Source organism: Tinamus guttatus, unplaced genomic scaffold, assembly GCF_059628265.1.
Source record: "Tinamus guttatus ecotype Peru unplaced genomic scaffold, ASM5962826v1 Tinamus_guttatus_pri_ptg000777l, whole genome shotgun sequence".
Taxonomy (NCBI): Eukaryota; Metazoa; Chordata; class Aves; order Tinamiformes; family Tinamidae; genus Tinamus; species Tinamus guttatus.
The window spans coordinates 425,324-442,735 of NW_028289311.1; the positions used below are offsets into that span (position 1 = coordinate 425,324).

The 17,412-nt window shown below is 39.5% G+C and overlaps 1 protein-coding gene across 7 annotated transcripts in view; it reads right to left on the reverse strand.

Moving 5' to 3' along the window:
* Positions 1 to 17,412, reverse strand: part of FHOD3 (formin homology 2 domain containing 3) — a 387,720-nt gene that overhangs the window by 197,410 nt on the left and 172,898 nt on the right. For all 7 annotated transcript variants that reach the window (XM_088537458.1, XM_088537457.1, XM_088537456.1 and 4 more), the window contains exon 4: positions 1,444 to 1,511. In XM_088537458.1, coding sequence (XP_088393584.1) covers positions 1,444 to 1,511 — 68 coding nt within the window. The remainder of the gene's footprint in view (positions 1 to 1,443; positions 1,512 to 17,412) is intronic.

Consider the following 17,412-nt stretch of genomic DNA (forward strand, 5'->3'; position numbering starts at 1 on the left):
ACAGAGTCAACTCTTAGAAACATGCCTAATTTCCTCTGAGCATACAGTCCACCCACTTGGCAAGCTCACAGAGAAGCTTGCATCTTCGTGACTCTGAAACAGCCCTCCTCTGTGAATGCCTTGAACACACAATAGTTTTGCCAGCCTGTGACCAGGAGACAACCAGACTGTTTTGGAGTTGGAACTCCTTTCTATCAAAAGATTTCAAAAGATAGGGAGCTTTGCTGTGACTTGGGAAGGATATCTTCATTTACCAAAATTCTGTGTGAAATGAGATCCCTTCCCCAACTATTCCTATTGCTTGAAAAAAAGATTCTGGCACATACTAATAAATGTGTAACTTTGAAGTTCTGTATGCTTTGGAAATTTCCACTCTGTAAACTTACAGATTTACTGAAATATTCCCCTTCTTCTTAGAACAAATGTTAATTCAAAACAAACCAAAAATGTTTAACTAAGCATTTGAAATCCCTAGAGGTACTTCAAACACGAACACCTACCATGTAGCTCAATAAAGCTACAGGTCATCATCACTGATTCTTAAAGGAGAAGAGGTGTATTTTGCTGCTGTTGTTTAATTGATTTCACTGATATCTAATGACAGAAGTGGAATTTGTCACTTAGAATTTTGTTGTAGGATGCTTGGTTCTCACGCACTTATTTTTTTTCTTTTTCTCTATCCTGTTCTTTTCAACCTGATTTATTCCAATCCTGCATCTTTACCCAGTCCTTCTCCTTACCCAGGCAAATGGATCTTATAATCAAAGCATCCCAATCTGTTCACTCTCATACTGCCCACAGCACTTCTCTATCACATCTGCTACTTCTCCAAAGGACCCAAAGTCCTGCTGATTCCAGCTCTTCTCCATAACAAGCACATATCCAAATCCTTGTCTTTCCTTGAAGTATCTTTCTGGATGAAGCAATAAATTGCAGCCTCTCATTTCTAACTTAAATCAATAATCTAACATCTCAGATTTGTCCCATGTCTTCTCATAACCTTTTTTAGTTCCCTTGTCCCCTTTTTTTTAAATGCAGCTTAAACCTAAACCATTTGTCAACAATATTTCTGTGGTCAGGATTAGGCCAATGTGAGCCCATTGCTCCAGTGACAGGTTTCAGACTCTGCTTTATACATCCCCCTTCCAACCTTCCCAATACTGCATTATCTGTCTCATTGCCCAGTGAACAGCACAGTTTTCCATGCAAGACTTACAGTTTTCTTTCTCCCTTCCTGGCAGCCATTAAGTCTGCCAGTGCTCCATAACCAGTCCTGCTCTCTTCAGACAGATGGAATGGGGGAAGGCGTGTAGACCATCTGAATGCTCTTCAAAAATGGGTTTCTAAAATTTTATCCTTTGTCAAAACCTGTAAGCTATTCCCTACATCAATAAAGAGATTCAAACAATGTTCAACAGTTACACTGCTAACATATTCACTTACTTGAAATATTTGTTTCAAAGAGAAAAGTGCCCGTCTCAGCTCCCGTCCATTGGAATTGTAGAGTTTTTCTGAAAAAAAAAAAACAGACAAGAAAAAAGATAACAACAAGGAGGTCAGCAATAACAAAAGTGACAACATTGCTTAAAAGGGGCACAGATTTCAAGAGGGTTAGTGAGAAGAGTCACAGTGCCAATTTTCCATTAGGTAGACTGCTTTCAAAGTTAGCAAGTTTCTTGTTCATATATACAGTACTTGCTCATTAAACACTAGTAACACCAGGGTTTATCTGTGCATAATTACAGATGACATCTCCCAGGTAAGTTCACTACACCTTCAAAAAAGATCATTGAGAAGCAACGCTCTAAGGATATTTCAAAAACAGACAGAAATACTCTTCTTTCTGCACTGAAACAAAATTAAGGTTTATTAAGAGTTACAGATCACTATCAATGAGCTGAGAGCACTCTCTGCTTTTGTTATCACAGCTAGAGCCACTGAATCCCATCCTGGTCTGCCTTCCCTCTCAACATCCTTTTCCAATGCTCTCACCTTTCTATTGTTACAACTTTCTACAACTTCAATGAACATTAATACCAAAAATAGTTGGACAGACTGTTCTGAGTATAATTCAAAACAGTGTTTTATCCTCATGAATACTTATCTTGATAGTTTTTTCTAATACAAGCTGAAGCATTCTCTTCACCATCCAGTATGGGAATATATTACCTTGTTTATACTCCTATTATATACACTCACAGAAAAACAATTAGAAGTAGGTAACTTTAACTCCTCTGCTATCTTTCGGTATCCTGACATAGCGTTTGACCGTTGGAAGATGTTCGTACCATATGTTTTAGGTTAATTATTGGGCGTTAGGAAATGTTTTGTGTCTCTGGATGTGGGTAGAGCACAATGTAACTAAAGCTCTACCACACTGACATATGTATATCTGAGACTATATTCCACAGTGGCCGTTTACACTCCCAAATTTCTCTAACTTAAATTTTACTGCTTTAAAGTAATAGGAAGACAATCACCAAGACAAATCAAATCATTACAATCAAGCTGTCCCGACACATATTACTGCACCCCAGACCACCAAAGCACTATTCCGCAATGGGCAACAACAGTGGCCTGCAGTAGCTGCAGAGATCCCATAGCCTGCCTCCCTATCCTGCCTATGGAGCAAGAACATAAGAAAATGAAATGCCCACCCCTATGTTTTCCTTTTTACTTTCCTTTGCTTATTTATATTCTAATCACTAATTACATTACAAAATGACATTAAGTTTTATTTCCTCTTTTCTCAATAAATTACAAAAAGGCATATCATTTGAGGTTTTGATGCATTTATAATTCGGTAATCATTTTTCACTTCAAACAAAGAAGGCAGGTTTTAATTTGAGACAAGTGTTTCTTATACCTAACAGCTGCCTTCAAAAGAGAAGAAAAAAAAAAAAGTGAAGTAAAGTTACAACAAAACTTGCACGTTTTTGTAAAACTTCTGAGCAATTTTGTTCATTCCTAATTGCCTTTGGTTTCAAAGGCAGAATGTATAGAATTGGCAAAACTATTATTCTTATAAGTTGTCTCCTTTCCTGCACTGTTTACAGAATCCTGACAAAACACTGGAGGAAAGGATTTCATTTCAAGCCATAAACTTAGGGGCATGCTTTAATTACTCTAGCTTAAAAACACATCGGAATGTGAAACTACATTTCTTGGCAGGATAAAGAGTAATTTTGTCAGGAAAGTTTGACCAATGAGGCCCTTAAAGACTTCTATTATTGTTTAATGTTACATGCTAAATTACACAAAATATACTTCCTTGAAAGATACCTCCATCTGGCATTTGTTATTACTCTATTCATAATTCACCAGCATCCTTATGAGCACAGTCTCTCCAAACAAGGCAGTAAATTATCATTGTAATTAAGAGCAGCACCATTTCTTAAAGTGCTGGCAACTTTGTGTATAAATATCAACATTTTAACAAATGCCATTTGTCGGCCTTTTTCTTCGAGAGGATCATTATCAGCCCCCAGCCTGTGGGGAAGCGCTAGCTGTTAAAATACTGTAACAGTGGTTGCCATCATTAGAGCATGTGGATTTCTGATGTCTCTCAGAAGAACAAAGTCAATTTTTTTCCCCTTGTTCTTACAGTAATAACATCCTTCTTGGCCACTAGCACAATCAGTGCTATGGCGTTCAGATGTAGTAAAGAAGACAGAAGTTCCTAACTGCAGTTCAGAAAGAAAAAAAGGATCCATCGCTGTAGAAGCAGTAGCAGTGACCAGACAGAAGCGTGTATTGCAAACATTTGAACCATAAAAGTGGTCTGACACCACTTTTTGAGGAGCAACCATGAAGATCCGTCATCCCTTTCCTACTACTTCTTGCTGAGGCACTGCAATCTACATAAAGGCAAGTAAAGTTCGTAGCTCCCTCCTCATCTTGAGTTAATCTTGTTGAATCAGCTCAGGAATACAAGCTTCTAACCATTTCTACTTATATTTTTGTGCACAGGCTGTCTTCTTAAGTCTTGGCACCCTTTTCTTATAGTATGGCAACTCATCAGAAATGCTCATAGACCACTATCCAAGGAGATAAGGGAAATGGTCACACTCCAGAGTTATGCTGTATTAGAAAATATTTTGGTTTAGTTGACTTCAAACCAGGGTGAAATTCTCCACAGATGGGAAAGCCTGCATAATTCAAATCACCCCAGAGATCATTTCATAGAAGTTGCTATTTTACTGAATTTCTGTGGGGCGTTTTGCAAAAAGTAGTACACTTATCTACCAGATGTGAGCCAAGGGACACTTAGGAAGCAGCACTGGGATCGTATAGCATTCCCATGTCCCAGCAGCAACGTGGACACTGTGACAGCCTCAGGTCTTGCTCCTAAAGGCCCAGAAGGTAACTATGACTGTGAGAACAAATCTACTGAAGCACAGACAGTAACAATCAGGAAACTCTCTGATAAAAAAAAAATGTACAGAGGTGGTCGTAATTACCGCAGGCACATCCTTGACAGAGGCCCTTTTAGTCAAAATAAAGTATGTTCAGGGTTTTGAAGCATGAGTCCAAACTACTCCAACTACTGCTGTCACCTGAACAGGTGTTACCTGAACTTCCTCCCTGCCTGACAAGGTGCTCCTGGGACAACCCAGAAAACTTACCCAGTTATAAACTGCACTGCATGGTGCAGGAACCCCAAACACCATCAGAAAAGAGGGGACAGCTGGTTTGCTTTTGTAAGGAAAAAAAAAAAAAACATAGCTCCCAAACACACTAGTCAGGTTAGAAAAGGATACGAGGAGCTTGGATGTAAGTTTGACTATTTATGTCAGTATTACACAAGGACAGAAATCGAATCTTTGAGCTTCAAGCGAAATACTAGCTGCTGTGCTTTCCACTGAAGTTCATCATGCCTCATCATTTTAGTAAAACAGCCAAATAAACAACAAAAGCCCCCCAAAGCACACGTTCTTCCACAGATCACATACTGTTTGGAGACACATTACATATCTGCCATGATGTACCAAGATGAAAGAAGGTAAATTAAGTCAGAGATATCTTTGTCTACCTAACTAAATCTCAAAAAAAAAAAAAAAAAAAAAAAAAAAAAAGCCTGCAGCTGCATAATTGCAGACTACAGATGATAAAAAAAATCCCCTGGTGGTTTCCTCTGGCGACAACTCTAGAGAGCACTGGTTATTTCTTTATTTTTAGGAGGAAAAGGCACTCTGTCCCTCCATGACAGCTTCCCACTGATTGAGAAATAACGCTCAGGATGCTAAGGCAGTACTTTAGTGGCCTTGAAATTCAGCTTCTTAATTAGAGTCTCTAGGAAATCCTAAGAAATTAGGCATCAGCACTGCCAAAACCAGACTCAGCTCATCTGAAACAAAGCAGATTTAAAACTGAGTGCTAGTATGAGCTTAATTTTTATTTTTCATTTTTTTGTATCCAAGAGTCACATTTGTGTGTGATGATCCTTTGCATCATAGGTCATAGAGATATTTCCTTATCAGTTCAGGAGCCCATAGCTCACTGTTAGCCTGCACATCACGGTGCTCTAAACAGAGCATCAAATACCATCAGACCTGCGATACAAACATAAATATGTGAAGGGTAGCAACATAAATAGACTTACTTTCTTCCGCTAACAGCACTTGGGGAGTGCAAATGCTTATGCTAAAAGAAAACCCTTATTTATTACTCTGTTCTGTAAAATAACTCTCCTAAAAAGAAAAGCAGACACACCAGATGAAGAGCGATTCCTCTCGAAGAACCTGAAGAGCTTAGTAATCGATAAGAAGGCCAGGCAGTTCGATTTGCAATTGGCATACTTTCAGCAATGAACAGAGAGAGAAGCCTTTTAAGGATTTTCATTTCAACAGACTGCTGACAGCTGTCAAAGGCTACTATATCTTTTCAAAAATAACCTTCAGTTTATCAAGTTACAAGTCACTGGGTATACATCTCTTCATTACACAGGAATCAGGATTTTTTGGTGTAAATAAACTGCCTCTTATTCCTAATAAAATCATTGACATTTCTTCCAGTTTCTTTGGAAAAAATGAAATGTTTTCAGTTCACAAGGAAAAAAAAAATCGTCTGAATAGTGCTTGGTGCAGTCCCATGTGTAACATCTGACCTCTGACCGACAGGGTACCATTCTCCTCCCTTCCTCTTCCATCACACCCATTGAATTAGTCCCTGGGATATAGTAATTTATGTAGCATCAGCCTTTTGAGCTATTGGCAAAGGCTAGTGAACATCTGGCTGAGCACAAATGGGAGTTGCTCTGCTTCACTTGCTGCTGCCTGAATGACCTCCACATTTCCCATCTATGCCTCTTTTGTTCAAAACTATAATGTCAAGATGAAGCTCCTTTCCTTATAAAAACATAAAAGGGAGATTAACTCTACATTTGATTACCTTAACAGGGTAGCTGGTGCACATCTAATTAAAAGACCTTATAAATATTTCCTGCCATTCAATTCTGAAGTTGTTGCATGGGACAGAAGTAGACATGTTATCTGGCTTCCACCAACCAGGCTTGTTCTTGGAAATTAAGATTTTATTTCTTGCCTTTGCAAATATGAAAAAAAAAATCTACTCCTGACAAACAAGTAATCATTAAACTGTCCTTCAGAATTTAAATCAACTGTTTGCAACTCTCTGCCAGCAGTGATGGAAAATAAATAAATGTTTTTAATAACCGAAAACCTCAATATTCTTGTGAATGCTCAGTGCAATACCTCCGAGTTCATTACTATGCTACTGTGACTTCAAGTGAGTCTTACTCCACCTGACTCAACAGATTTACACAACTGTAAACCTGGGCACAAACTGGAGTAGCAGAGCAGTAAGTGAGGCTCCAGCCCTGAAGACTGCTCTGAGACACCTCACTGGACTCCAAAGTGGGTCCGTGAGTATGTATAGGGCTGCAGATTTAGAAAATTACTGTATATAAAACTAACTAGTACAGCATGCCATTCCTTCACTCTATTTACTCTATGTAAACAAATTAAAAAAGGGCTTGAGGACAAGACCTGTGCCTATGCCAAAGAGAGGCTCTCTAGTTTTGTTTTGTCCACAAAAGCTAGTAATAAATCTGCTTGCAAGACAATACACTTTCCTTTTACGCCTGGACCCCCTAGAAAATACACAGAGAGGGGATTCATTCAAAGACACACTGCCCGCTACTACATTTATTACATTAACATCATGGCATTTTCTGCTGAGATTACATACTTCTGCCTATTGCAAATCCTTTTTTTTGTTTCTGAATGTGATTCTATTTTCTCCATATAAATAGATTTTTGTGCATTCATTAATGCAACATGTATCACTTGTAAACTTGTACTACATATTCCCCCACCAATCCTGGGATAAATGATTAGCACTGAGCAAGGAAAAGTAGATTTTAGCAATCAAGTATGATCTGATGAAAAGCAACAGGTGAAGTGCAAGGTATACTAAGCCTGGTAACCGAAATGCAGCCCCTGGACAGCGTCAACACTGCGCAGCTGCCCTGGCTTTCCCGCCTGCCTCACAAGGGGTGTGTTGCAGGCTCCCGGGGAGAAGAAAAACTATTGCAGCTCAGCTGCATCCAAACATGGAACAGTCACAGAGCGCGTTATCTGGGACAGGCAGGCTCTGCAAGCCTGCTTCCTTACTCTCTTTCTATCTGAGGGTTGCCCAGGTGGGGAGCAGGAGGACAGAAAGGCACAAAACAGCCTGGGACACCCCTTCCCCCCCATACCCTATGGCTGCAAGGATAGACACCATTTAGGGGAGTAACTAAGCCTACCTTCTTCCGATGTTCCTCTGAAGCACCAAAAGTGTCAATTTACACCTCAAATGACTTACCATAATACTATCAGCATGAGAACAATGGCATATTTTAAATTCAACAGCAAATGTATCCCCTCCTGCGGAAGCCAGAGTCCTCCAAGCTGTGCCTTGATAAATAGCATAAATAAATAAATAGGTCATAAATAGCCACAGGACGTGAAAATGGATCCACTAATGTGGCAGGGAAGGGACCACAACATGAAAACTCCAGAGGAATGAGGAAAAAAAATTATATTCTCGATGATGAAGAGAAAGAGGCAGAAAAAAAAGAGTGATACGCAAAAGAAACAAAGTGAAGAACAGGACTGACGACCAGAGAAGAGAGACAAAAAGAAGGAGAAGAGCTAAGAATTCTCTAAAGAGAAACAAGATTTAGGTATTAGAAAACTGAATGAGAAATTGAATCATTCATGTAAAACAAGTAAGAAATCGTCCATTCAGGACAGGTGCTTTGCCCAGCAATTGCTGAATTATCCATCATTCCTGAATCTCCTGGAGTCTCCCCTGACCTTTGTTCTAAGTTGTACTCAAGATTTCAGATTCATCAACTATATATATAAAAAGCGCACACACACACGCACACACACAAAAGTAGCCCAGTGAGCAGTTTTCTCCACATACAGTTGGTAGAAGGGACTTTCCTGTTATCTCCATCTCCTCTTAGAGAAATGTAACAGAATTAATTGATCCTTCCACTCAGCCCTTTCTACCAAAATGCTGCTTATTCTACTTTGGTTCAGGCAAATTGTATACATGCCTTGGATAAACCATTAGCAAGAGCTTCCTCCCCATAAAGTTCTAAAATACCATTCCTTGCCTCTTGCACACCAATCTCCATGCACATGGAGCAAAGAACAACATTTCTCATGCTACTCTGACATATTAGAGCAAATAAATGCCAATGATATATATTAAAAAGAGATGCTTAAAGCACAGCAACTGCTTATATAGTTAAGTGCAACAGGAAACATTAGTTCTCAATCTGGTGGATCCTGTGGGTTGTGGATATGGACCTGTGTTCCCCTACCGTTATGGAAAAAAGGAGATAAACAGCAAACGTGAGCCCAACACAGAATGAGCCTAACAGCAGGTTTTACATGAGAATTGTGCAGTATGAATGAGAATGTGACAGAAAAACTCAAAAAGAACAGCAAAGGAGACTACCTGCACAGAAGCAACAGCCCTAGGACAGTTGAATGGCCCAAGCATTTCACCATCTAAAAAAAAAAAAAAAAAACACAAAGGCTTATTAAGATTGGTCGTCTTTGGAGAGATGAAAATGCAGGGGCCTTTCACTGCAGAAAATTTGTTTGGAAGGTGGGTTTTGCGGTCAGGCTGGCACTGGGGAGCTCTTGGAAAGCCCAGCCATTATCACAAAAAGCATGTGATCTTCGCAAGCTGAAAGCTATGGGCAAGCAGGCATAACAAGACATTTCTGAATCCACTTCTGGCTTTAATCCTCTGCAGCTCTTTTTGCCATTTTCAAATTATTTGTCTCACTCATCTATTCCTTCTTGTCCTGCAAACTAAGACACAGAGTTTTTCTTTAGAGCTGTATTTCTTATTAGTATTTCTTAAGGCTTGGCAAGTTTAGATATGCAAGGGGAAAGCCTTCTGTTCCAAATAAGGGCCACGCACACAGTGTAGGTCCATGAACAAAGTGTAGATCAAGAACATATTGCTCAAATTGGCCTTCCTTCCTCATTTCCTTGAAAAAGAAAGCTGTATTAGAAAAGCATACTCGAAAGTTATGACCTTGCCAACATCTTAGCAAAATAAAGATTCCCTGCTTCTTCAGTGTATTCATTCCAGCCATGAAGCAGAGGTTGTGATGTATTTCCCTGCAATGTTTTATTTATATAGTTCCTCCTCCCTTGAATGTAAAAGGTACTAACCTGCTCTTCAATTCTTAAATGCAGGAAACAGCATTTTGACTTGACAACTTCAAAGGAGCACATTTTTACATGTCAAAAATGCCATGACTGTTCTTTTGAAAGAAGTCAAAGGGCTCCCGAAGGGAAAAGGCTATGTAACAAGGTCAAATATTACAGCACTATACTATAGAAAGTGGTGGTGGAAAAGACTTACGAGGTCATCTTATTCATCCCCCTACTAATGCAAAATTGTCCCCTAGAGAGCAATACAGTAGGCAAGCAGCAGTTATACTAAAACATAGGTTACATAATTCAAGAGAATGGTGCCAGGGAAAATTGCTAGCAAAGAAAATAATACAGGAGAACTTACTGTTTTCTTTAGAGATTACTGTAGCCAATCTGAGGCTAAAAAATAATTATCTAAAAATATGTAAGTCAAGGCAAATCTTTAACACTTGTTTCAGTTTTACAACTAGGACTCCAAATTGCTGGACTGTATACTTGTGCTTGAAAAGCAATATATATCAGTGTCTCTTTGATTACAAGCACTTGGTAATATTGTGTTAGCCATATTTGAGCTTTCTGTTTTTATTCAACTTTAAAGACTATGGCAACATGCTGCCCTGAATACTCAATATGTATTACTAAGCCAATAGCAACAAGTAAACTAGAACAACCTATTCAAAGTAAATAAAATTTTCAGCACACACCTGCTACCCATAGGATAATGAATGCCTTGTCTGTGTTGACAGCTTAGCAAGAAACAAAACATCTGAGCACAAAGAGACCATCAATTTGTGCCAAGAATGTGAATAAGCTCCTGAGCTTCAAGTCCAGACTGCACCTGACAGTTGCCTAAGACAGGCCAAAATGTGTCAGAGGATGTGTCGGAGACCAGGGCTTTCCCGCAGGGCCAAATGCTGCTGCCTCCCAAGCACTTGCATATGTTCAGCTCCTTCAGCAGCTCTGAAAAGATCTGGATGCCAAGCATGGCCCACTCATCTGATAATAAGGCAGCGGGTAAAACTGTGGAAAGGTATAGAGAGGTCATCCAGGCTCAGGCATGGCTTCACCTCTACAGCTTTCCCCTCCTCCTCCATTTAAGACATTTGGCTTGCTAGAACAAGACAAAAAACCTCAATGGAAAATCCAAAGCATGGGCAAGATATTTATTCCAACCTTTCCCTTGATTTTACTTTTGATAACATTGGTTTCTAAAAACTAATTTCTTTGCTTTTATTTTACCCATTTTCCTATATACAACTACAGTTTAAACTGTACAGTCTTTTAAACTGATTTAAAAATCTTGCAATGTCTCCATATAACAATCTATTCTTTAACTTAAAGAACTTCTATCCGTAGTTCAGCTTTCCTAAACCTCTGATGGTGGCTTTCGTTCCTGTGGAAATCTTCTCTCCAGCCAACCCACACCTTTAAATGCCCAAATCCAGACACAGAAATTCAACTTAGACATTTGGAGATGGAGGGGAAAGAACTTTTTCAACAGACCAGGACTCCACTTTGCTACGTGTCATACAATGACAGAGCAAAGGACAAGCCCTGGTAGACAAGTCCCACAATCCCTTAGCAGATATGAGCTTGGGGAGGTGAGAGTGGAAAAGAGGGGGAAAAAAAAGAAGAAAAGAGGTTAGTTAACCAGCTTCCTCCAAATAACTTGATGTGTCTTTCTCACATGTTTTGATGTGCCATAGGGTTCTTGTCAAGAGAAGGGCAGTTTTAACATAGATATCCCAGCCCTGTTTGCCTATCCTTATGCTATACAAATCAAATAGAAAAAAAAAATGGGATTAGGAGAATTTGTGTAAAAATCCAAATCCTGGAAGAGGATGTGTACTTGAAGGATGTACTTAATTAATGGAAATTATTTTAACACATGTGATTTGCAACCTTAAGTGAATAAAAAACATCAAATATGCAAAAAGACAAAGTTTAGCACAAAAATATTAAGTGGATGTCAAAATATTTCAAGTTCAGTAAGTTTCACTCCACAAACTGAAATTTGGCCACTATTTTTTTAAAAGCAAGCACGTAATGCTTTCTGTGATTTCAGCCAAAAAAAATGGTGCAACACATGCAGAGTTTAAACCTCACTAGCAGCAGGAGCCACAAAAGTGCCAGTAAGGGGCCAAGCATGGAAGAAGTAAATGTCCCCCAATTTATGCCCAAAATTACAAATACATACTACTTCTCAGAATTTCTAATAGACACTTGTACATTTTCAAAATTACACTGAGGATTGATCTATGTCATAATGATGAAACTAGAAAATATTCAAATACTTCTGCATCTTGCCGAACGCTTACCAGGCCAACAAGGGCCTGGAAATCCTTGCAGCCTCACTGCTAGTACTGAATATTTTTAAATATTAGCTTATAGAGCTATTCTAAACTAATCATGTTCTTCTGCAATGAGTATAAGAATAATACTGCAAAGTGCACTTGTTATCTCTTTAAACTCAAAAGTATCCTTAATATGAACCCATGTCTTCTTGCGAACACAAATTCTGAGCTGCTCTCACTGTTAGCAGTGGCAGTGCTTGCTGATCATTGAGTAGAAAAGCTTCTGGGATGACATCTAAATAGAAAAGCTCCTCTCGTTTTAAGACCAAATCTGTCAGGAAATACATGAGAACACTTGAGATAGGCTCCTACGTTATGTCACGTCATCCTTCTCTAACTGGGGCACTGAACAACTTCTGGCACAGGAGTTCCCACAAACCACCCAGGGGCAGCAACACTTGGCTGAAATTCTGCCGGACTTAATCAAGCTGAAACTAAGCAACATCTCTGCAAACTAGAGTCACCAAGGCAGTTTGGATAAAGGTTTCTACACTTCTTGTCTCTGGCAGCAAATTTGCCTTTCTGCAACAAAAGCCGCCCAATACCACATGGCAGGAACCTGCTCTGTACACCTAGCCACATGGTGCAGAAACTGATGCAGGACAGACACTGGTGCACTCCTAGCCTGACTTGGACTAATTTCTTTCCTCATTCCGAAGACTGATTTTTCTAGCAAATGCAAAATAAGTGAGAAGTCATTTGAGCTACTGGCTTATTTTCCTTACAGTTGAACTGTGTTGTTTCACGATAGCTTCAAGGAAAAGTTTGAAAAAGGCATGAAATATGATATTTGCTGCTTAATAGCTAAACAAATCAAAAAAAATCCTGTTTAGCACTGAGAAACCTAAAAGTTTGCATTTGCTAAAAACAATAATAGTAGTGAAAAGCTATTCCTGAAGCATCTTAGAACAATTTTTCTTCTAACATCCACAGAGAAAACACTGTCCTAGCAGTGCTCTCCAAATACCATATATCATTCATTTATACTTTCAAACATTCCTAAAGTGCATTTTCTATTTACTGCACTTGGCCCGAACTTGTTTAACATATGTTAGCATTATTTATCTAAAAGCATTTATCACAGTTGTAAAACATCTGACATGCGATGGAGGTTTTCCAGTATACCATGCCTCACACTTAATTCCATCACTGATTAATTTCTGCTTCTATATGATTTGACCAAATCCACAGGAAAGTGCTCTTCTCTGCTCGTTGGTATGAATTTTTATCACTGTATGTGAATGGTACTAATTCAGTCATTGTAAAAAAGTTCTACTAATCTGATTAATCGAGAAAATATTAAAATTATATACATGAATATATTCACACACTTTTTTAAAAGAACAATCCATGTAATAATAAAACCACAACTTAATTTCTATGCGGATCAGAAAGTATAATTCATGTTATAAATACCATCAGTCAACTGTGGCAATTTTTTTTCTTTTTCCTTTTTTTTTAAATGCAAAATATAAGGTCCTCTAATACCACTTGATTTCTTCCTTTTCCCCCTTTCTGTGAATGGCACAGCAGGACTCCTGACAACAGGGCCTAGGCCTCAGCGGTTTAGTGCAACCTGTTGGTCTCAACACAACTTCAGAGTCCTACAGCAAAATCCATCAAAAGAGGTCTAAATTTGGCACAGCATCCCTGAGGAAAGCAGGTAGGATTGCTCATTAAAAAAAACAAAAACACCCTACTGATAACACTATTAAAAGACATACATCTCTTCCCATCCAGTATACATTCGGTCCACCCTTTTCTCTCCCTTTGAAACCAGTTGTTCCAGGCCCGGCTTTAGCACTGCCCAATGCTCAGTCTCCCCAGCTGCTGAGCAGACCTAACAGCTAGCACCTGACTTCTGCAGATCTTTCCAGTTTCAAGGCCATTAAAAACTTTACAGGCCTTCTCTCAATCCTTTGCTCTAGCAATGGGATTTCTAATGGAAATTCAAAATTAATTTAATAGTCAATAAAGCTTTTCCCTCTTTTTAAATTTCCCATTTGTCACCAGCATTATTTGCCGATGTCTATTTCAAAGCCTCCAAAATGACAAACAAAACCATCAGCAAATATCGGGCAGGCTCATTAGACATTTGACTGCAAGGCTTTCCAACTTCTGTACCATTTTTTTCTTTAAACATATTTTCATACACAGACACACACCTATATACAGATACACTCATGCTCACTCATTTGTCCAGATCACCATTTTTAATGTATATTGCACTGAGGTCATAAGAAGTACAAAAGTTTTTGCTTTCAAACTAACCCAATACAGACTTATATCAGTTTCACAAAAATCTTAACACAGGTTATAGGCAAGTGAAATTTGTAAGTAACTCCCTGGAAATGCCAGATTTTTTTGTATACCTGCTTTTTCACTTTCCTTCTCAGCTAGAGCCAATCCCATTGTCCAAAACGTGGTAGTTCAAAGACCTCCAATGTGGCCATTAGGGCTGGCTTTGGGATTCACCAAGAGCAAGATAACAAGGTACACAGCCACCAAAACTTAGCAAAAGTTAGGCATACATCAGTGTGTTACTCAGTATTTCTTCAAAAATTGCTGGCAATACCTAATTATTTTTACTGTAAGAAGTCCACAGAGGCACAGAATTATTGTCGTTTGAAGGGACCTCTGGAGAATATCTAGTCCAACTCTCAGTTCAAAGCAAGTCTTACCAGAACAAGTTGCTCAACCTTGTTGAGTTCCGATTACCTCCAAAGATGGAAACTCTGCCACCTCTTTGGGTAAGTCTACCAGTGTTTTGACTAACTCATGGTCAATTTTTCTTCCTAGCATCTCAAGAGAACTTCTTGTGCTGCAACTTACTTTCAGTGTCCCATGTCCCTCCACTGAGCATCTCCAAGAAGAGTGTGGCTCTCTCCTCTCTATGCACTCCCAGCAAGTAGCCCTAATCAGCAGCTTGATCTCGCCAAACCTTCTTCTCATTACACTGAACAAACCCAGTTCCCTCAGTCTCCCCTTGTATGCCACAAGCTGCAGCCCCTAGCAGCCTCAGTGGCTGTCCACAGGGCTCCCTCCAGTGAATGTGTCTCCTTTTTGTGCCATGGATTGTCCAGAACAGGGACAGGACACCAGGCATGGTGTCACAAGTGCCGGATAGAAGGGAAGGATCATGTCTTGCTAATACAGCTAGGTACAAGGTTGGCCACCTTTTCTGCAAGAACAAACTTCAGCCTCATGTTCAATTTGTCCCCCAAGACACCCATTTTTTTTCTCCTGCAGAGTTGCTTTCTAGCTAGTCAGCCTGTATGTCATCATTCCCTTCCCCTTACAGGACTGCTGTTGAGCTTCTTCACGTTTCTGCCAACCATTTTTCCAACCCACCTGGAGGGCAGATCTGCTCCTCCATTATATGCACTCCCATCACATACCCCAGTGTCTGGTCATCAGCAAATCTCTTAAGAGTACATCCTATCTTATTGTCCACATCATTAACAAAGATTGTAAATACTATAAGCTGCATTATTAGACCCTGGCAAACCAGCTAGTTACCAGTTGTGGAATACCAAGTGATGCAACTGATTTTGAATTATTCAGTTCAAATGATATACTCTTCTATCTAGCTTCTTCTAGCTTCTATCTAGCTTCTGCTATCTAGCACAGTTTCTCCTGAAGAGTAACTGTAGAAAGAAAGCAACTTCCTGAAGGGAAAAGCCAGTCACTCAGGGCAGAACACTCATAGTCCTGTGGCTCAGACATGAGTAACTTCCAATTTCCTGTTATGGAGTAAAAGCTTACAGATATAGACAAGAATGTGACTGGACTAAATGATTCGCTGCTAGTTATTAAGGTTGTGAAATCACAGCTTCTATGTCAGCTTGGACAGCACACAACCGTAGCTACTTATCACAGTCATGTATGAATACAACTTGAACCACAGAAGTATCTTAAAAAAATACACAAGGAAGAGTTGGTCCAAAGGACACTGGACAATCATTCAAGCTTCACCTTACAAGAGCACTCATGGAGTGGTGTACATCTTTGATGACTCCATGGAAGAAATGTGCACTGGTATCCTACAAGGTCTCATATATTACTTTAATTTTTTTCTTGAAGAACTCCGTGAAGCAACATTACAAACTACATAATTGCATTTCAAGCTGACAGCACAAACTGTCCAGAGAAAATAAATTCCTGTCCAGTCTCTTTTCAGGAATCCTATATTTGTCATCAGACCGAATCCATGTGGACAGAGTATCAAAAAGGAATACCACATGCACAGCTCCGCAATAGCTTTCAGATATTCCAGGGGAAGGTAGTAGGAAATACTGTATTTTCTGACTTTTTTTTTCCTTACCCTAACAAACACACTACAGACAGTGAGAAGGGCATGGGGGAATGTAGCTCATTAGACTCTTTCTAAGAACAATCTCAGTCACAATTTTATCAATAAAGAAGACAAGATATACAAAATCACTCCTCTAGCCTATTTTCAAAGAAACAGTTATTTCTTTTAGTAAGGACTTCCCATACACAAGGGTGCTGACACCGAACATAAATGTAGTTCATTTACAGAGTCATCAAAATTATCTAATTTCTTCTGCTACAGACCCCAAACATCCTTGCTGCTGTTAGATTTAAGCAGAGAGCTGAAAGTAGTCTCCCATCAGGTACAAGGGAAGATAAAGCAGATGATGCAAGTGCTACTGTGATTCCTGAGAATACCAAAGTTTGGGGCAGAACCCAGGCTGACGAAAGACTTGATGCTGTCACTGCAGGGCAAGAGGAGCTGTCACAGAATGACAGGAGCGGATCCCATGTGATGTACGGAACCTGCGAGGCATTCCCGTGCCAACTACCCACCTGGGACACCGGCACAGAGGCTCTGGAGACCCTCCTGGAGAGGCTGGCACAGCTCTCTGTGGAAGGAAGGTTGTTCTCCTATCGCTTTTTGCTCGTGGTATTTTGTGGTTAACCTTCAATGTGCAGAAAGTTTTGTCCTCCCGCTTCTGCAGTTTTATTTCACAGCAGAAATTTAGGTTCCTTCTTATTGCTCTTCTCTAGCCTTAGCAAATGATTAAAACTGCTTTTGACCTTTGTGAGATTCCCAAACCACAATGACCATGTAAAAACCCTGGGTCTGCATTCAGCATACAGTGTTCTTTCAGTAATTATTATGAAGGATAAAAAGATCATTTCTCTTTTTTGAAGCAAAAGATTTAATTTTCAATAGTTCTCAGTTTATGTCATGTTGAGCTACAGGTACTTGAAGGGCTGGGAAATGCGCACAGTAAATATACGAAATTTAAGAAACCTCCACATGGAAAAGAGTGTTGAGGGGGAATGACACCCAGGCAGAAGCTAGAGCAGAAAAGGCAGAGTGAAAGTCTCATATACTC